The sequence below is a fragment of the Mesocricetus auratus genome, unplaced genomic scaffold (genome assembly GCF_017639785.1).
Source record: "Mesocricetus auratus isolate SY011 unplaced genomic scaffold, BCM_Maur_2.0 Super-Scaffold_100047, whole genome shotgun sequence".
NCBI classification, from domain to species: domain Eukaryota; kingdom Metazoa; phylum Chordata; class Mammalia; order Rodentia; family Cricetidae; genus Mesocricetus; species Mesocricetus auratus.
The window spans coordinates 4,186,232-4,206,719 of NW_024429224.1; the positions used below are offsets into that span (position 1 = coordinate 4,186,232).

At 45.0% G+C, this 20,488-nt stretch overlaps 1 protein-coding gene across 2 annotated transcripts in view; it reads left to right on the forward strand.

Moving 5' to 3' along the window:
- Col22a1 (collagen type XXII alpha 1 chain) overlaps positions 1 to 20,488 on the forward strand; it is a 258,039-nt gene that overhangs the window by 79,314 nt on the left and 158,237 nt on the right. For both annotated transcript variants that reach the window (XM_040735687.1, XM_040735686.1), the window contains exons 13-17: positions 10,449 to 10,502; positions 10,652 to 10,705; positions 11,891 to 11,944; positions 13,763 to 13,807; positions 20,403 to 20,456. In XM_040735687.1, coding sequence (XP_040591621.1) covers positions 10,449 to 10,502; positions 10,652 to 10,705; positions 11,891 to 11,944; positions 13,763 to 13,807; positions 20,403 to 20,456 — 261 coding nt within the window. The remainder of the gene's footprint in view (positions 1 to 10,448; positions 10,503 to 10,651; positions 10,706 to 11,890; positions 11,945 to 13,762; positions 13,808 to 20,402; positions 20,457 to 20,488) is intronic.

Genomic DNA, 20,488 nt, shown 5'->3' on the forward strand with positions numbered 1-20,488 from the left:
AGAATGTTCCTAATACTTTCCTCAGGGGGTCTGCTTGGCCTGTCTGCTGCCAAATAGATGAAGAATCACATTAGCATAGTTCCTCCTGCTGAGGACATTTAGAAATGAGCCATGGAAGTCAGTTTTCCAAGAGAGCAAGATACATCTGCTATCCAGTAATCACATCTGGTCAATGAAGTATCCAGTGGCTGGACAATGACCAATGGGTGTAGGTGTATGAGTAACGTCCTGCTAGATGTTGCCTTTTGTGGGTCTCCCAGTGGAATCCTGGAGACAGTCACATAGGGCAGAGGAGTCAAAGTCTGGACTTGGAATCCAAAATACCTTTTGAGTCAGAATTTAAAGCATGGAATTCGGAAGATACTCCTCCCAGCAGCCTTGGCCGTCTTCTTGCAATGGATGCATGTACCCTATGTATTTGCAATTTTTCTAACAGACCAAGTAATTATTTCTCTTTCATAAATGAAATGTGCAGGCTTAGAAATCCCACTCAAAATGACAGCAGCACCTTGCTGGGTTTGATGTTCCCTGTCTTGAAAGCATGACCTGGCCACCCTTTGCCAGAAGCAGGATTCCTCCCTGTATTATGCCTTCTGCAGTGGATGAAGTCAAGACACGGGATGAAATATATTTTAGTTCAGTACTGATGCTACAACCAAATACCAGGGATGGGATGAATTTTAACTTTTTTTAAAATTTAAATTAGAAACAAGGTTGCTTCACATATCAATTCCAGGCCCCTCTCTCTTTCCCTCCCCTACGCCCACACCCTCCCACCAATCCCTCCAATATCCCCTCATTTCTCCAGGGAGAGTGAGGCCCTCCATGGGAGTGTCCATAGTCTGTCATTTCATCCAGGGCAGGGCCTACACCCTCCCCTGGGAGTCCAGGGTGAGAGTGCATCTCTCATTATTGGATGGGCGCCCAAAGTCCATTTGTATGCCTGGGATAAATACTGATCTACTACCCAAGGCCCAATAGATTACCTAGGCCTCCTCACTGACACCCACGTTCAGGGGGTCTTGATCAGTCCCATGCTGGAATCCCAGCCATCAGTCTGGGATTCAAGAGCTAACCATTGTCAGGTCAGCTGTTTCTGGGGATTAAACCGGCCCAGTCTTAATCCCTTTGCTCATCAGTCCTCCCTCTCTGTCATTGGATTCCTTGAGTTCAGCTCAGTGTTTAGCTGTGGGAGTCTGCCTCTGCTTCCATCAGCCATTGAATGAAGGTTCTGTTTCCCAGACTCTCTGGCCATGGGATTATAGGCTGGTGCTCCCCAGACCTATGTCTAAAATCATATGAGTGAGCACATACCATGTTCATCTTTTTGTGACTGGGTTACCTCACTCAGGATAGTTTCTCCTAGTGCCATCCATTTGCCTGCAAATTTCAGGATTCCATTGTTTTTTCTGCTGAATAGTACTCCATTGTGTAAATGTACCACATTTTCTCTATCCACTCTTCAGTTGAGGAGCATCTAGGTTGCTTCCAAGTTCTGGCTATTACAAATAATGCTGCTATGACCATAGTGGAACAGATGTCCTTGTTGTATGACTGTGAATCTTTTGGATATGTGCCTAAGAGTGGAGTTGCTGGGTCTTGTGGTAGGTTTATTCCCATTTTTCTGAGGAATCTCCATACTGATTTCCAAAGTGGTTGAACAAGTTGGCACTCCCACCAGCAATGGAGGAGTGTTCCCCTTTCTCCACATCCTCTCCAGCATAAATTGTTGTTTGTGTTTTTGATTTTAGCAATTCTGACAGGAGTAAGATGGTATCTCAGAGTTGTTTTGATTTGCATTTCCCAGATGGCTAAGGATGTTGAGGACTTTCTCAAGTGCCTCTCAGCCATTTTACATTCCTCTATTGAAAATTCTCTATTTATTTCTGCAGCCCACTTTTTAATTGGATTCTTTGGTGTTTTGGAGACTTGCTTCTTGAGTTCTTTGTAAATTTTGGAGATCAGTCCTCTGTCAGATGTGGGGTTAGTGAATATCTTTTCCCATTCTATGGGCTGCCTTTTTGTCTTGCTGACTGTGTCCTTTGCCTTACAGAAGCTTCTCAGTTTCAGGAGGTCCCATTTATTAATTGTTGACCTCATTGTCTGTGCTACTGGTGTTATGTTCAGGAAGCTGTCTCCTGTACCAATTCATTCAAGGGTGCCACCCATTTTCTCTTCTAAGAGGTTCAGTGTGGATTTATGTTGAGGTGTTTGATCCATTTGGACTTAAGTTTTGTGCATGGCGATAGACATCAATCTATCGGATTCTTCTACATGCCAATATCCAATTATGCCAGCACCATTTGTTAAAGATGCTTTCTTTTTTCCATTGTATATTTTTAGCTTCTTTGTCAAAGATCAGATATTCATACTTGTATGGGTTAATATCAGGGTATTCAATTTGATTCCATTGGTCTTCCTGTCTATTTTTGTGCCAATACCAAACTGTTTTCAGGACTATAGCTTTATAATAGAGCTTGAGGTCAGCGATGGTGATGCCTCCAGATGTTGCTTTGTTGAGTAAGGTTGTTTTGGCTATCCTGGGTCTTTTGTTTTTCAATACAAAATTTATTATTGTTCTTTCAAGGTCTGTGAAGAATTGTGCTGATATTTTAATGGGGATTGCCATTTTTACGACATTGATCCTACCTATCCAAGAGCATGGGGGATCTTCCATTTTTCTGAGGACTTCTGTAATTTCTTTCTTTAAAGACTCAAAGTTCTTGTGGTACAGGTCTTTCACTTGTTTGGTTAGTGTTACCCCAAGGTATTTTATGTTGTTTGTGGCAATTGTAAAGGGTGATGTTTCTCTGATTTCTTTCTTAGCCCTTTTATCATCTGTATATAATAAGGCTACTGATTTTCTTGAGTTGATCTTGTAGCCTGCCACTTTGCTGAAGATGTTAATCAGATGTAAGAGTTCCCTGGAAGAGTTTTTTGGGTCATTTATGTAAACTATCATATCATCTGCAAACAGTGAAAGTTTGACCTCTTCCTTTCCAATTCGTATCCCTTTGATCTCCTTTTGTTGTCGTATGGCTCTGGCTAGAACTTCAAGTACAATAATTAAAATGTATGGAGAGAGTGGACAGCCTTGTGTTGTTCCTGATTTTAGAGGAATTGTGTTGTTTCTGTCCATTTAGTTTGATGCTGGCTGTTGGTTTGCTGTATATAGCTTTTATTATGTTTAGGTATGTTCCTGTTATCCCAGATCTCTCCATGAAGGGGTGTTGGATTTTGTCAAAGACTTTTTCTGCATCTGTTGAGGTGATCATGTGATTTTTCTTTTTCAGCTTGTTTATATGGTGGATTACATTGATGGATTTTCTTATGTTGAACCATCCCTGCATCCCTGGGATGAAACCTACTTGATCGTGGTGAATGATTGTTTTCATGTGTTCTTGGATCTGATTTGCCTGTATTTTATTGAGTATTTTTGCATCAATGTTCATGAGGGATATTGGTCTGAAGTTCTCTTTCTTAGTTGTGTCTTTGTGTGGCTTGGGGATTAAGGTTATTGAAGCCTCATAGAAAGAGTTTGGCAAAGATCTTTCTGCTTCTATTGCATGGAATACTTTGAGAAGAATTGGTATAAGCTGTTCTTTGATTTCTGGTAGAATTCTGCACTGAGGCCATCTGGACCTGGGCTATTTTTGGTTGGGAGACTTTTGATGACTGCTACTATTTTCATAGGGATTATAGGTCTATTTAAATTGCTTACCTGTTCTTGATTTAATTTTGGCAAGTGATAGCTATCCAGAAAATTGTCCATTTCCTTTAAATTTTCAAATTTTGTGGAGTACAGGTTTTCAAAGTATGACCTGATGATTCTCTGAATTTCCTCAGAGTCCATTGTTATGTCCCCCCTTTCATTTCTGATTTTGTTAATTTGCATGTTCACACTGTGCTGTTTGGTAAGTTTGGACAAAGGTTTGTCTATCTTGTTGATTTTCTCAAAGAACCAACTCTTCGTTGCATTGATTCTTTGCATTGTTTTCCTACTTTCTACTTCATTGATTTCAGCCCTCAGTTTATTTCCTGGTGTCTACTCCTCCTAGGGGAGTTTGCTTCTTTGTGTTCTAGAGCTTTCAGCTGTGCTGTTAATTCTCTAGTGTAACTATTCTCCAGTTTCTTCATGTGGGCACTTAGTGCTATGAACTTTCGTCTTAACATTGCTTTCAAAGTGTCCCATAAGTTTGGGTATGTTGTGTCTTCATTCTCATTGAATTCTAGGAAGTCTTTAATTTCTTTTTTTATTTCTTCTTTTACCCAGAGATGGTGCAGTTGTCCATTATTCAATTTCCATGAGTTTGTAGGGTTTCTGCAATGTGTGTTGTTGTTGAATTCTAATTTTAACGCATGGTGGTCTGATAAGATGCATGGAGTTATTCCATTTTTTTGTAGCTGCTGAGGTTTGATATGTTGCCAAGTATGTGGTTGATTTTTGAGAAGGTTCCATATGGTGGTGAGAAGAAGTTATATTCTTTTTTATGTGGATAGAATGTTCTATAGATGTCTGTTAATCCCAATTGGGCCATAACTTCTATTAGACCCTTTGCTTCTTTGTTAAGTTACTGTCTGGTATTCCTGTCTAGTGGTGAGAGTGGGGTGTTGAAGTCTCCCACTATAAGTGTGTGGGGCTTTATATGTGATTTGAGTTTTAGTAATGTTTCTTCTACAAACATGGATGCCTTTGTATTTGGGGCATAGATGTTCAGAATTGAAACTTCATCTTGGTGGATTTCTCCTGTGATGAGTATGAAATGACCTCCTTCGTCTCTTTCGATAGATTTTATTTAAAGTCTAATTTGTTAGATATTAGGATTGTTACCCCCGCTTGTTTCTTGGGTCCATTTGATTGGAAAATCTTTTCCCAACCTTTAACTCTGAGGTTATGTCTGTCTTTGGATCCCATTCTGTTAGCCTGTGTCTTTTTATGGGTGGGTTAAGGCCATTAATATTGAGGGATATTAATGACCATTTGTTGCCCATTCTTCTTTGATTTGAAATGGTTGTTGTTGGTGGAATTATGTGTGGAATTACACCCCTTTGTTCTTTTGGCTGTTGGTAAGGTGGGATTATCTAATGCCTATGTTTTTCTGGTTGTAGTTAACTTCCTTGGGTTTTCCTTCCAGAACTTTCTGTAGGGCTGGGTTAGTGGATATGTATTGCTTGAATCTAGTTTTGTCATGAATATCTTGTTTTTTCCATCTATAGTGATTGAGAGCTTTGCTGGGTATAGCAGTCTGGGCTGGCATCCATAGTCTCTTACTGTTAGTAGAATATCTATCCAGGACCTTCTGACTTTCATAGTTTCAATGGAGAAGTCAGGTGTAGTTCTGATAGGTGTGCCTTTATATGTTACTTGGCCTTTTTCCTTAGCTGCTCTTAATATTCTTTCTTTATTCTGTATATTTGGGGTCTTGATTATTATGTGGCGAGGGGACTTTTTTTTGTGGTCCACTCTATTTGGTGTTCTATAATCTTCTTGTACCTTCATTGGCATCTTTCTTTATGTTGGGAAAGTTTTCTTCTATGATTTTGTTGAATATGTTTTCTGCCCTTTTGAAGTGGTTTTCTTCACCTTCTTCTATACCTATTATTGTTAGGTTTGGTCTTTTTTTGGTGTCCCATATTTCCTGGGATAGGGATTTGTTGGGCTCAAGATTTTCTTTGGTTGATGAATCAATTTCTCCTAGTGTATCTTCAACACCTGAGATTCTCTCTTACATCTCTTGTATTCTGTTGGTTATGCTTGTATCTGTAGTACCTGACCATTTGCTCAGCTTTTCTATTTCCAGCCTTCCTTCAGATTGTGGTTTTTTGTTGTTGTCTCTATTTCAGTTTTCAACCCTTGCACTGTTTGAATTGTTTCTTGCAACTTTTGCATGGTCTTTTTGTCCATTTGTTGCATTTTATGAATTTTATGGTTTGTTTTTTCTTCCATTTCTAGCATTTTTGGTTTGTTTTTTCTTCCATTTCTTGGATTGTTTTTTCTTCCATTTCTTTGAGGGATTTTTCTATATCCTCTTTTGGGGCCTCTTTCATTTTCATGAAGTTGTTTTTAAGGTCATTCTCTTTTGCTTCATATGCATTGGAATGTTGGAGTCTTGCTGGTGTGGAGTTTCTAGAATCTGGTGGTGTCACATTTGTTTTTCTGTTGCTGAGTGTGCTTTTGTTTTTTCTCTTTCCCATCTCTTCTTCTAGAGGGTACAGAAAGAGCCCCTTACTGGTCTGGTGGTTAGGGGACCAGAGCTTCCTTTTGGTGGGTGCAAACAAGTCCAATACTCTGGTATTTCTTCTATTCCTGGTCCTAGTCCTGGTCCCATGGGTGGAGAAGAAACCTGGGAATCTGGGGTGCATAGTCTCCCATCTGGTCCCCTGGTCTCGTTGGTGGAGGAGAAGACCTGGGATCTGGGGTGCTTGGCTCCTGCCAGGATGGGAGACTCTGTGGCAGTCAGTAGGAAGTCCCCAGGCACTGGAGAGCAGGCCTGGATGCGGGGCCTTGTTTACCTGGACCTGATGGTCCCCTGGCCTCTTAACTTACTCTTTGAAAAAAGTATATATGTGTAAAGTGTATGTCAGTCATATCCACTCCTCCTAGAACCTTGTCAATCTCCTTCCAACGTTTATTTATTTGTTAGTTCATTCATTCATTTACTCATTCTTCATTTCATTTTAACCTACTGAGTCCGATTAGTGCTACCCATATGCAGTTAGTACTACCTATATGCACATAAATGTGACATCATTCATTGGTGGATGAGGAACCTACCAATAGCTATCCTTCAAAAAAAGTGATTCCTCCTCTCACAGCATCTTTCAACCATAAATAGCTAATTTTTGCACAACAGAAATGTATTGGTCACTGTTTAAAGACCGGGAGGTCTGAGGTGGCAATGCCCACTGCCAGTGTCTGCTGAAGGATGTGTGCTTTATAAATGTCAGCTTATGGCTTTGTCCTGACATGGCTGAAGAGGTCATCAGGCTCCCTTGTATCTCTTCTGTGAAGCTAGTTGTCCTATTTCCTAAGGGCTCTGACTCTGGGGATTAGGTGTCAACTTGTGAATACCCAACAGGACACAGACATTCAGACTCTGGGGGGAAATGTGTTGTGGACATTCATCAGATTCCCTTTGGGTGTCTTCCCATAATAACCTTATCAATTCTGAGGCAGCATCCAGTCTGTCCTCCACGTTTTACTCACTCACTTTTTGGTTGTGGTGGGTATAATTTTTTGTTTTGTTTTGTTTTTGAGGGAAGGGTCTCATTGTATAGCCCAATCTGACTCGTTATCTCTTAGTCCTCTTGCCTTCACATTCTTAGTGGGTTAGCTTTTTAAACAAGGGGAAGGGCGTATTGTTAGTTTTTAACAGGGGACAGACTGATAGGTAGATGGCTGGCTGGCTGGCTGGCTGATAGATGCATAGAACATAGATAGGTAGCTGGATCTATCTAGATTTGGTGATGCTGGTGTTCAAGCCCAAGCACTTCCACGTGTCAGGCAAGTGCTCTGTCACTGAGCTATGCCCCAGCTTCTATATTATTTGTAGTATATAAGATATGTGGCCGGGCGTTGGTGGCGCACTCTTTTAATCCCAGCACTCGGGAGGCAGAGGCAGGCAGATCTCTGTGAGTTTGAGGCCAGCCTGGTCTACAGAGTGAGTTCCAGGACAGCCTCCAAAACAATACAGAGAAACCTTGTCTTGAAAAACCATAAAAAAAGAAAAAAAGAAGAGAAATGTCAGAGGAGCTGTAACCATGAAGTTTGATCAGATTGGCTGCCTAAGCAAGGCATAAACAAGGACAACACTCCTAGACGTCTAACATGGAAGGGAGGAATCTTACAGGGCCTCAACCCCAAACAAAGAACTATAGGCACTAAGGAATGTTGAGAGTGGGAGAAATTGCCTTCTCCAGAGAAGAGCATCCCAATTGGTCAGCCCTACACTCATATGTGTACCAGTAGCATTGTTTCGATTGGGCAGGTTCTTAGGAACACACACACACACACACACACACACACACACACACACACGAATACATATGCTCCCATTTATGTAATAAAGAAGAGAACAAGGTGAGTAAGCTGGCATACATGGGACAGATTGACAGATTGGAGAGAGGAAAGGGGAAAGGAAAAATGCTGGATTTTAATTTGGAAAAATTTTATAACACACATTTATATATGAGTGAGACTGAGAGGGGAGAGTTGTCACATGTCCCGACTTAGAAAATAATTGTTCAGTATTATACAGAGAGGGGTAGCCCACACTTGTATCAAGTAATTATGGAATCAGTTCTGTTAGACACTTATCTAAAACTAAGCTGCCAAGTTGTCCATGGTCTTGGACAGTCCAGTTTCCCATGCAAGGTGTAGAGTTCCCAAAGATACACCAGAGCTGCAACTAGCCTGCCTTAGGCCATCAAGACTAAGAAATATGGGCGAGCTTAAGCCGTGGTGTGCCAGTTCCTGAGACCACTCTCTTTCCTCTACACTGGGTTGTTCACTGTGCTCGGGTGGGCCATAAGGCCAAGTCTCAGTTTTGAACAGGGGTCTATCATAACTTTCCCTTAAAAGCCAAAGGGATCTAGAAAGGGTTGATGCCCAGGGAACACCTGCAGAGCTCTAGTGCCATGTCAGGAACTGGTACCGTGCCCTCTTGTTCCTCCATCTCAGAGTTCCCAGGTAATGTATGGGCCAGGCTACAAGGGCCTCCTCTGGGTGTCCCAGTGATAGGACCAACAAGCTAGAAAAGAGACAGCTGTGAAGAAAGGCAAAGGTTCCGGAACTCTCCAGAGTTCTCTTTGGCAGTGTCACCAGTCACACCCCTGAACCCCTTTATTAGACACCCCTTGGACCAACTGTGCTTTCTGGGCCCTCACTTTTATTCCCCAGGCAGGAACCCATTTGCTACCTCTTCCTGCTTTCAGCTGCAGGATATCCAAATCTATAGGAGCCAGAAGACAGACAGACCTTTCAAAGAACGTGCTATTCGGAGTGGGTAATGGGTGTGTCAGGAGAACTCTGCACTAAGTGCCCAAATAGATCTCATTCTGAGTGAAGCACTCTGGGAGAAAATTTCTCAGAGGAAGTACCTATTCTTTTGGAAAACGTTGAACTTTTTAGCATAGAAGGACATAGAGTTGAGGCTGGGGTACTTCCAGTGGATGAACAGTGAAGGAAAGGATCTGGAGCCTTGGAGACAGGTAGAGCATATGGGTTTGATCTTTCCCTATACTTGACCACCATTTCAGCCTCTTGGCCCTGTGCTGATGCTCTGGCTCCCATGATGTAGAGACTGAAATATTTCTAGTGCGGTGGGACTTCTGAGGCTAACAGAGGAGAGCATGGTCCCTAGAGAGGGGAGCTATGATGGCATACTCCCCTAACCTGTCTAATCTTGCCATGTGGGTCCCCGAGTGGTCCTGAGAGATCACTCTATGTCCTGTGATGACGGCATTTGGTCTGTATGTAGGGCCATGAAGCATCGCTTGACTGGCGCATGTCCAGATGCTGTGGCCAAGTGAAAGGGCGTTCTCTGGGGCCTGGAGTCAAGCTTTCCCTGGGAAAAGCTGTGGCTTTGGGCAAAACGCTTCACCTTCCTGTGCTTTTATTTCATGAGCTAAGTGAAATGCAGATAAATGTTGATTGTGGGGATGAGTTACATTCAGAGATGACTACAGAGCACTTAGGACTAGGCTCATGGTAAACATACAATAGCGACAAACCCAGAGTTGCAGCATCTATGTTGTTTCTTTAATAAGTCATAATTGCTATGGCTTTGTTACCAATGTTGACTCTTCACTAACAGACCTAGTTATGACAGTAATTATTTGCGTTCAGTTAATGCTCAGTCTCTTCAGGACTCACCTCTACCTGAAGGGATTAGCCATTCCTATCCCTGGAGAGCCCAACAAGGTGTTTTCTCCCCAGTTTGGTGATGGGTAAATGGAAGCCGAGTCACCTTGCCATGGGACTTCCCCAGGGAAGATAATTATGACAATCTGACCCCAAAAGACCCCATAAAGACCCCTATGTCCTAGAAAATGACTGAGCACAGAAATACCCACTGTTTGCTCAGAGAAATCTTTCCTCTTGGGAAACATTCCCAGTTAGAACTCTTCTGAGCCCATGGTGCAATACAGGAAGGCCACAGTGGCCTGGCCATAGCCACTATTTGCCAGCAGACACCTTTACGCATTCTGAATGTGACTTGGGTTTATTCTAGAGATTTCCAGGAGCTGCTGCCCACCTCTCTCTGTGCTCTGTGTCACTCTTGTCTCTTCATATGCCTATGACAAGATTCCATAGGCAAAGATGGCATGGAGAATGTGCTGCAGGAACACTCATGGTCTTCTTGGCCCAGCATCCTCCTCCCACCCGATGCTTTCTCCACTGCCCCGTTGCTGCCTGTGTCAGTTGGTGTTCTCTTTCTTCATTTTAGGGATCCTTGGGTCCACCTGGGCCACCCGGAAGAGATGGCAGTAAAGGCGTGAGAGTAAGTTCTGCTGGAGCTCTTCACCACCGTTACCTTGCTTCTGATGAGTTCTGGACTGTGGGGAATGGACACCCCGGGCATCTTGCAGCCCTTTGGTATGCCTGGGGCATGTATTGTACTGACTGTGACCTTGTGGTGATTTTGTACAGGGGGAGCCAGGAGAGCTCGGCGAGCCAGGACTGCCTGGAGAGGTGGGCATGCGGGTAAGTATTGCTGGGAGCTGCTTATGTTCTGAGGGGTGCAAAACCAGTTGCTTTAGATATTGATGAGCTGCATGGGTAGGCTTCTGCCTCTTTCTCATGTAGCTTCATGCATATGGGAATATGTCTATGAATGTATATTCTTCCTGCATTCTTATGAAAATCGATCATACTGTTGAAAAATGTATTATTCTCGATAGCAATAGAAACTTGAAGGATCTTTCCATACCAATCCAGATAGAGCTTCCTCTTCAATTGGTGCCTGGTAGCCAGTGATTTGGATGCCATTATACTGTATACAGCTTTTACATAATTACAGCCCCAGGCATCCTTTCTTATTTTCCTTTGTTTTCAACCCAAATCATGAAGCACTAAAGCATGTAGATGTGTGTGTGTGTGTGTGTGTGTGTGTGTTACTACTTTTTGTTGCTATAGGCTGCTTTATAAAAGTTGGCGTTGGTGGCGCACGCCTTTAATCCCAACACTCGGGAGGCTGAGGCAGGCAGATCTCTGTGAGTTCGAGACCAGCCTGGACTACCAAGCGAGTTCCAGGACAGCCTCGAAAGCCACAGAGAAACCCTGTCTCGAAAAACCAAAACCAAAACCAAACCAAACCAAAACAAAACAAAACAAAAAGTTGGGATAGCTTTGACAGAAGAAGTACTCATTTATTTTACTCTAGTGGATCTCTCAAAGATATGTACAAATGTGTTGTCCTCAGACTGGGGAAGTTTCTGCTTAATCAGGCTGGGCTGAGAATTCTGGGAGAACCTTTGACTTTCTCAGGGTCTACACACCATGTGGCTTCTTAATAACTTCAGCCATCACAATCAGTTGTATATTCAGAAGCCACCAGCTTGTGTGGGTCAGACCATGGGAAGGCTGAGGGGCTTAGGGCGAGTGAAAGTGGGGTTGTTACACGTGGGCTCCCGGTGGCTCAGAGGCCATGCCATTAGCCCTTCCTTGAAGTCAAGCCTTCCTGTGATTGTGGCTTCACCAGGTGTCAGGTGGAAGGGTCAGCCATGAGTGATGAGGCAGAGGTCAGGGAGTATCTACTAGGACCCCTGTCCCAGCAGTGTGTGTAGCACACATAACATAGGAACTAGTTCATCCTTCTAAAATGAACATTGGCTGACAAGAATTTGTCCTTTTTCCATCCCATCCTTTGGTATGGACTCTGTTCTGCAGGGGCCTCAGGGACCTCCTGGACTGCCAGGACCTGCTGGGCACGTTGGCGCTCCAGTAAGTAAAGACACTTGTCTGGGAGGTGACTCTGTCCCTCTTTGCAGGTGTCGGGAGCTGGCTCTCCAATCTGCCTTTCACCTCAGTCTATACAGTTATCACTTGCTGGTTGGATATTAAGGGAAACTTAGTTTCTCTTAGAGTAGAAATTCTTAAATGCTATGGGACTCATGAGTCCCCGGGGGAACAAGTTTAAATGCACATTCTTGGGGTCCTTTTCCCTAATGAGGAAAGGCAGAGCCCAGAGTGTATGAAACTTGGTAGAAGTCATTTTTGCCCACATGCACAGTGCACAGTCGCCTAATCCTGGAAGGAAGATGGGGTCCAGAGAATCCACAGCCCCCACAGCAGGGCTACATGCTGCGCAAGTGTCAGGTTATCCTTTGTTTAAAAGTGAACCACATTTAGGTATGGAATACAGTGGGCACAGTGGCTTCTTGATCACTAAACTGTTGTTGTTATGTCTCAGTGAAAAAAGTTTGATATTGCCTACAAATTAAAGAAACTGTGAAAATAATGAACAAAACAGCTGCATTGTCTTGTGGAAATACATGTTCATCTGGTGTGCATGGCCACAGTGGTCAGATGCAACCAGGATGCTACTGTGTTCTCTCACCTTTTAGAATTGTGTGATCCTGCAGCCCCCCTTTCCTTAAATGACCATCTCAAGGCTTAGGTCCTTATGCTTGTCTGTAGATCAAAGAGGTTACGCGTTATCCATGGAATCAGTATCAGTCTGGAAAGTGTGTACTATGCCCCACACCTTTTCTGCATATGATCTGAGGATCTCCTCCAGGAAAGAGGAGGAGAGGGAGGGACCAAAGTGAGGTGAGGGTTCATAGCACAGGGTCTGGGTGCTGCTCTAGAGGAAGGTAGGTGGATACAGGTCTCTATTTTATCCCTGGAGTAGATAGAGCAGAGGCTGATAAAAGGGACTAGAACTTCTGGGTTCATGTTGGAGCTCCTGCCTCGAATCTATGATCATGATATAACTGTAGGCTCCAGGTTGTGAAGCTGATGCAGTAGCCTTCCCTTGGTCAGGTGAACTAAGATGTGTTCCTGTCCATAACTTTGAGGACCTATAGCCCAGGCCAGGGAAACAATCCCAGGAGCACTTCTAAAAGTGGTTGAGTTCAACATCCAGGTTGAGGGATGTAGAGGTCCGGCCTGTATCAGTTCTACACTGCAAGGGCCATCTATTCCGGACAGATGTCTTTGGGGGCTGTGTTTGGAACCAGCCAAGCAGCCTCGGGTTTGACCCTGAGTGGAGGAGTGGGGATCAGGGAAGTCCTAGCTACCGGATGGTGTTAAGAATGACACAGAGACATCTTGTCATTTCAGGAGGACTCTCAGTTCATACTAGAGACACTGGTTTGTTCAAGCATCCTCTTAAATAGCTTTGTAGAAGTAGGGGTACTGCCAGAAGACATATATTGTCATGTATATAGGGCTGACTAGGAAACACTTCCTTTAACCTTAGAGATGATCCTAGAATGCTGTACACTAGTCCTCAGGTGTGCCTCACTGGCCCCCAGGCATGTCCCCATGATGGGTGTGGGGGCCTAGGTCTATTGTTATGTAAACTAGAAGTCCTTTTCCATTGTAGCCAGGCAGGTAACCAACCTACATCTGAAAGACAATAGGAGATTCCTGGAATTGAGCTGAGGCCTATGTTGAAATTTCATATTTGGGCCCCGACAGAGGGAGGATTGTAGTTGGGTGACATTGTGAGATGTTGAAGTTTTTCCAGGGGCCTCCGGAGAATGGGCACAAGGCAGCTACGTTGTGAAGTGTGTCATTGCTCTTTTTTCCACCCAGGGTCTCCAAGGAGAACAAGGCGAAAGGGGAGCTCCAGGAGAAAAGGTATTTAAAGTCCATACTGGGCAATCAATACCACTTCCATAGAAAAGAGAGATAACGCTGGGGGGTTTCACTCAATTCGTGTGTGTGTGTGTGTGTGTGTGTGTGTATGTACATATATGTGTGCTTATATGTACACATGTGTGTGGCAAGTGTGCATGTACAAGCTCACTTCATGCTATGAAAACAATCAGCACAGCAGGGCAGAAGCTGGGTGCTGTGGCCTTCAGAGTCTTGCCCAAGGAGACAGAAGACTTTCTGGGGCAAAACTTCCTGGATTACAGCTTGGAAGGCCTAAAGTTGGTGCCGGGGACTCATATCTTACATGGAACTGTAGATACTTTCTTAGTTCTCATTTGCTCCTTTGATCTATGTAATACCGTGTCTGTTTAAGCATTCCTCCGGAAGCCCAGGGCTGCAAATCCTGCTCCCGGCCTCTCACAGCCCTCTTTCCCAGCTCTAAGACTCGGGCAAGGTCCAAGTCTTCTTAGACCTGGGACTTACCCACTTCCCTCACGCTGGCTCTGACACCCTGTCAGTCTGCACCCCACTCTCTCCTCCTGTAGTCCTGCATGGGATGCGTTCGTTAAGTAATTCAGTTTTCTTCAGTCCACTTGGAATGTAGTGAAAATTACTTTTCAGTCTCCCCATACTGGTGTGTCCACAGCCTAGATGCTGACATAATCCTATGGACTCTCTCCTGAACCCATTTTATTTCACACAGCCACCTAGGATGTGCTGGTCTATGTTCTATAATGCCTCTTTGTCTTCACTGTAGGAAGACTAGGCGTATTTAAAAAGATTTATTTTGATTTTATGTGTGCTTGCTTGTTTGTATGTAACACACCATTGCATGCCTCAGTGCCCGCAGAATCCCGGAAAGCGTTCTGATTCTTTGGACCTAGTGTTACAAAGGGTTGCGAGCTTTGCAGGAACTGGGAAGCAAGCTTGGGTCCTGTGCGAGAGGAGCCAGTGCTCTTAACTGTTGAGTTCTCTCTCCAGCCCGAAGACTGCTTTTTTTGTCTGTTATTTTTGTACCTTCCACTTTACCTAACATGTTCATAGTTGGAGGAGTTTTCTGGAGGAATCTTTAGGGTGCTTTATGTCTAGAATTATGTCATCTAAAAATAAAGATACCATAGCTTCTGCTGCTCCGGCTACCAGGCAGGATAGCTCGGAACTAGCTGGGTTCTTTTCGGAACATCCGTTTTCCCAACTGTTCAACATGTTGAATTAGGCCCCTTTCCAATTCTTTTTTCTTTAATTTTATAAATTTTATTTAAATTAAAACAATCTTATTTTATATACCAATCCCAATTCCCTCTTCCTCCCACTGTCCCATGTCCCCCATCCACTCCCCAGGGAGGGTGAGGCCTTCCATGGGGGATCATCAAAGTCTGTCACATCATTTGGGGCAGGGCCTAGGCCTCCCCCATGTATCTAGGTTGAGAGAGTATCCCTCCATAATAGCTTCTGTCCTCAGGGACCTCTTTGATTTCTTACATCAGCAGGAAGTTTCCTCCGTCTCCTTCAGCTGCTGGGCTTCACCCATCTCTCCTGTCACTGGCACGTTCTCTGTACCTGGGAAACAGACTTTCCTTAAGAGCGTGCCAGCTGTCTGAGGGATACAGTTGAAATATCTGTAGCCCAAGGAGGGCCCTGTGTTTGAGGACAGAGAAGCCCAAGTAAATCGTTCAGGCTGCATGGTCAGCAAACTCTAATAAATGTCTACCAAGGTGCAGCGGGGAGCGAACCCACAAAAGGTACCAGTGATCGCATGCTGTGAGCCCTGGTGCTACCCGGAAGGCCACATCCAGACAGTTGTGGGTGGCTGTGAGCACTGAGCTTCTGAGACTCTGAAGATGTTCTTCTGCACTGGCAAGATGAGGTCAACCCGGTGAAATGAGAAATGTCCCAGCTTTGGGGTCAGGCAGCCTGAGCTGTGCCTCTGGTGGTTGTGCTATGAGCCTGAGACCTTGGATGAGGTTTTAAGTTCTCAGACCTCAAGCCCCAATTTATTCACTAGAAGTAACACTACCTGTCTCAGGAAATGGCTATGAGGTCAAAAGATTCCTGAAAGAAAACCTAAAAGTTGGCGTGTGGGAGATTCTCCTTAGATGCTTAAGGGATGTAGTGGTTTATGGGGCTGAACCAAAGCCTGTCAGGTGATGGGCCACTCCTACTCCAGTGTTTTGTCTTTTGGTTGTGAGCCTAGCCTTTAACGGCTGAGCCATCTCTCCAGCCCCAGTGTTTCGTCTTTTTACCCTGATACTGCCTCCTGTGAAGTTATCAGTCAGTCAGTCACCCCCCAAGGGCTTTATTCTTTAGAGGCAGCATGCTGTCTGTTGGATGTCCTCTGTGGGTAACCCCTGTGTGTCAGACATATAGAATTGCATTCCTTGATTCATTGACTCAACATTTAAGGGAAAGCCACTCAGAATCCCGAGATCTCAGGCATCAGGTGCAGAAGGACTCTGCAGTTTGCTGTCAAGGATCTCTAGGTTGGGTTACTTTGATTCCTCTTAGAACCTGGAGGGGGCCAGGCCTTTGGTAGAGTTCCTTGGGAGAGGCATCATTGGCTTAGAGGTGCCTAAACGGTGTGGACAGACTGTTCAACTCTGGGTTCTCAGGACTCCCATCTTCCCCCTCCATGGAGACTGAGCTTCTTCTCAGACCACAGGAGGAGGGCACAGCATTCCCAGCTGGGTGAGTGTGATACCTTGGTCAAGTAACAGTGGGCTTGGAGACAGTGTGGTAAATACAGCAAGTGGGTGGTCTCTGTGCTTCCAGAAAGACTGCTAGATACTGCTAGAGTCAGTGGGCACCTCACATGTGTCTGTTCATTAAGCCGAATCAGCCAAGACTCAGAATGGCTGAGTCTATTTTGCTACAATGGGATGATTGTGCCGTTTGCTGTCAGACATTGAGAAGGACAGCCCCAGGATTCCTGAGGATCTGTGGACTTTGCAGACGGGACTATGACTGGAAATCTCACGTCTGTGGGGAGTGGTCTAACTAGCTTGTTCCATTTGTGTTTTGAGGCTGGGTTTCCTTCACGGCATGCCATTCTTTGGTGGGTTGGTTCTCACTTCAGCAGACGACCCTGCATCTGACCAAACATAGTCCGTATTGGATTAAGGGTGTGAGAAGCAGAGACCTTACCGGCATGTCCCTGTTTGCCTTGGCCCACTGTGTTGCTGTCTACCAAGTTCAGGCTGGAGAATGATGTGATCCAGCTAAACAAAGATAATAATTACAAAACCTGTGAAGATCCTTGTAGCATTTAAAGTTAAGCTGCAGTTTTGTGCTGGACTGAACTCAGAACTAACTTTCCTTCATGTGATCCCTGACAGCAGGTTAGGCATGCCAGTTGGTGTTTTCATAATGTAACTGCATTGTTTAACTTTCTTGTTTCATTTTCTGAACATAAGGAGAGCTGAGTCTAGAGGTAAGGAGGGTTGAGTCTAGAGATGCAGACAGCTGTAGGATAGAACTCGGGCTTCCAGACTCCTCCCTGCCCCTCTTAGTCCTTGGATTTGCTCTCCCATGCTGCTCCCCTCTGGGTGGCCCCTGTGACCTGGCTTCTGGCTCCGTTATTCCTCACAGTGCATCTCCATTTTCCTTAACTGACATTTAATATATTCATTCTACCAGACAGTCATTGTTCAAATCATTTTGGATATGTTAGAACCATAATTTTTTACAGAACCAGAGGAATCAATTACTCTCCGTTTGTGGGTAGGGAAACAGAGTCACAGAGAGGGTCAGCACTTGGTGTGAGTTCACATCGTTCTATAGAGTGGGGAGGAGGGCTTGGTTTCAACATGAGGCTCTCTTTCCCTATTTGTCATTGTCTCAGATCCTTGATATGCCTGTTTGTCTGGTCTGTCCCCCCCTCCCCTCCCTCCTTCCCTCCCTCCCTCCCTCCTTCCCTCCCTCCCTCCCTCCCTCCCTCCCTCTTTTCCTCCCTCCTTCCTTTTCCTGTATATAGCCCGACTTTCTGTCTCAGCATCTCTTTGTTTATGTCTCTCCAGTCCATCTTTCTCTTTGCCGTTTCCCTCGCTACATCTCCTAGCTATGTGTGCATGTTCTGCGTGTCCTTTCCTTGCTGCCTCTGAATCTCCTCCAATTCTTTGTTTGACTTGCTGTCTGCTGCACTGCCTGTGTGTGTCATCTCACATGTGTCAGTCCCCTCCCTGCTTCGGTCGTCTGTGCTCTCACGAATTCCTGCTCCTCTGTCTGCATTCCTGCTTGCTGCTTGGTACATCTGCCGTTGAGACATAATGCAGACTATTGAGCTGACGAGGTGTCCCGTCAGGTCTGCCTCCTTTTTCATCTGTCCCTGATTGAGCTACAGTGGGAGAACTCTGAGTACTGGACGTGACTCAATTTGGGCTTTGGATGTGAAGACATAAGAAATAGAGGACTGGGCATAGGCAGAGTCTTCTGCTTTGACTCAGAGCTTGTCTCTTAGTGTCTGGTCGTCAGGCCCACCTTTGCTCTGAATTCTGGGGAGCGCCCAAGTGCCAGGCGATATTTAGTGGAGAGAGTATTCTGTGCTGGAAATCAGCAGTTTCTGCTATTTCTTATGGTTCCACTACATGATTCCATTCTTGTGGCTTTGGAGATGCAGGCATAACCTAGCTGGAGAAGAGGAGTGAGCACCATGGACACTAAACTCTTACAACTCACCCAGCCTAGGCATCCAAAGGGAGCCCAGACGCTAACAGGTCCTGGGGCAGGCTGAGGATTTCAGGTCAGGATGCTCCAGAATTGTTTCTACTTTCACATACTCAGCTTGATCAAATAGCTCCTTAACTCTGAGCCTTGGTTTTCTCATTTGTCTGTGTTCAAGCTGGCCAGTATCACAAGGAATAGAGAGGAGGTAACGCATAATAACAGATGTGGAACACCTGGGCAGAGAGGAAACATACAGAAACCACTTCTCCCCGTGGTGTGAGCCTCCTATGCTGAGGGGGCTTTCTAAAAGCATTAACACATAGTACTTTAAAGTAGAAATCAATTGTTCAAGACATACTAAATAGTTTCTAGAAGACAGAAAGCACCCGTGATGGTTACATGTGCATGGGTGCAGGTGAAAGGAAATTACAAGTTGCATGCTAAGAGACTTAGCTTCTAGGGCAGCCCCCAAATTCAAGCCACTGGATTCCAGGAGGAGGGCTCTGGAATAGCTGTGAGTGGTTAACTGGGGTGCAGCTCTGGGGGAGCTGTGAGCAGTTAACTGGGGTGTAGCTGTGGAATAGCTGTAAGTGGTTAACTGGGATGTAGCTCTGGGGGAGCTCTCTTGAGCAGTTCTGCCACAACTCTTACTTCATGTGGGCAGGAGAGCATCAGGCTTGCCCCACCCCTGCCCCCAGAGAGGAGCACTCCCCATTAGCCAGCAACCCTCAGAGGGAGAGGACCAGGGCAGCCTTCTCCTATTGGAAGCCCCATTCACAGAGTTGAGCAACTCAGACACACATTAGTGACAGACATGAATCTTCACTCACATGTCCAAAACTAGCTTCTAGAAAGAAGCACACATGTTAAGGAAACAAAATGAAACAAAAATGAAAGAAACAAAACAAAACAAAACAAAAAAACAGTTTGGAAAATAAGCCACAGGGAAACAGAAGAGACCAGAATAATTTTCATGTGTTCCTGAAACTCAGTTAATGTTACCTAGAGCTGTTCTAGGCTGGGCCTGGGGGACACAGCTGTGTAGAGTATGGCCGGGCCTTACCTCTTCCCGTGGATAGGAGAATAAACACAAATTGAATTAGGGGAGATGAGGCAGAGGACAATGAGTGCACCTTGGAGCATCTAATTGGCCAGAGGGGTCAAGGAAGTGAATTGAAGCAGAGCCATGAGAAAGAAGGAGCCACAGCAGCTGAGGCACCCCGAGAGCGTCCTAAGGTTAGCGTGAAGGACCCTGGCAGGGTGTTAGCCTTTTTCCCTCACCTGAGCCATTGCAGTCCTTCTGGGTGATGACTGCAGCTCAGGACACTAGATGTCAACTAACTGACTCTGCCAGAGCAAGCTAGCATGCGGCAGAGAGAAGGCTGGCACATCTCACTGATTTGTCAGTGTCTTGAGGGAGGCATTGCTGTTCCCAGGAAGTACAGGGAGGATGCTTGCCCGAGGTACTACATCAAATAGGAGATTCAAACCAACTGCACATTCCAAGGGCAGGGGGTCTGGTAGATGCTCATATTTGCTGCATCCGTAGATAATACACACAGTGTGCCTGCCATTTTACTGACTGTGTAACACCATCTGTTTCTTTTACTCCCATAAAGATACATGTGATGAGGAGATTATGCTACCCCTGGGTCACACAGGGAGACAGAAACAGAATATAGTGTCTTTAACATTTCACCTCTTCTCTTTGACCCCAATAACTTCTCTTCTGGAGCTGTCTGTGTGATGTGCTTAGCTCCCCTGTATGTGGAAGAGAGCCTGGTGGAGAGGGGATCCGGCGTGCTTGACACTCAGGGCCAGGTTGCCTTTCCTTTCTGTGCCAGTGACCATAGAGTGTCCAGGCACCCTAAGTGACTACTCATTTGCTCTTCATTTCTTCATTTTCCTTCCTTGCCAGGGTCAGCGAGGCCTGGATGGATTCCCTGGGAAGCCTGGAGAGACAGGAGAGCAGGTAGGTGGGGCTGCTGGGCCATGTTCTTTGGG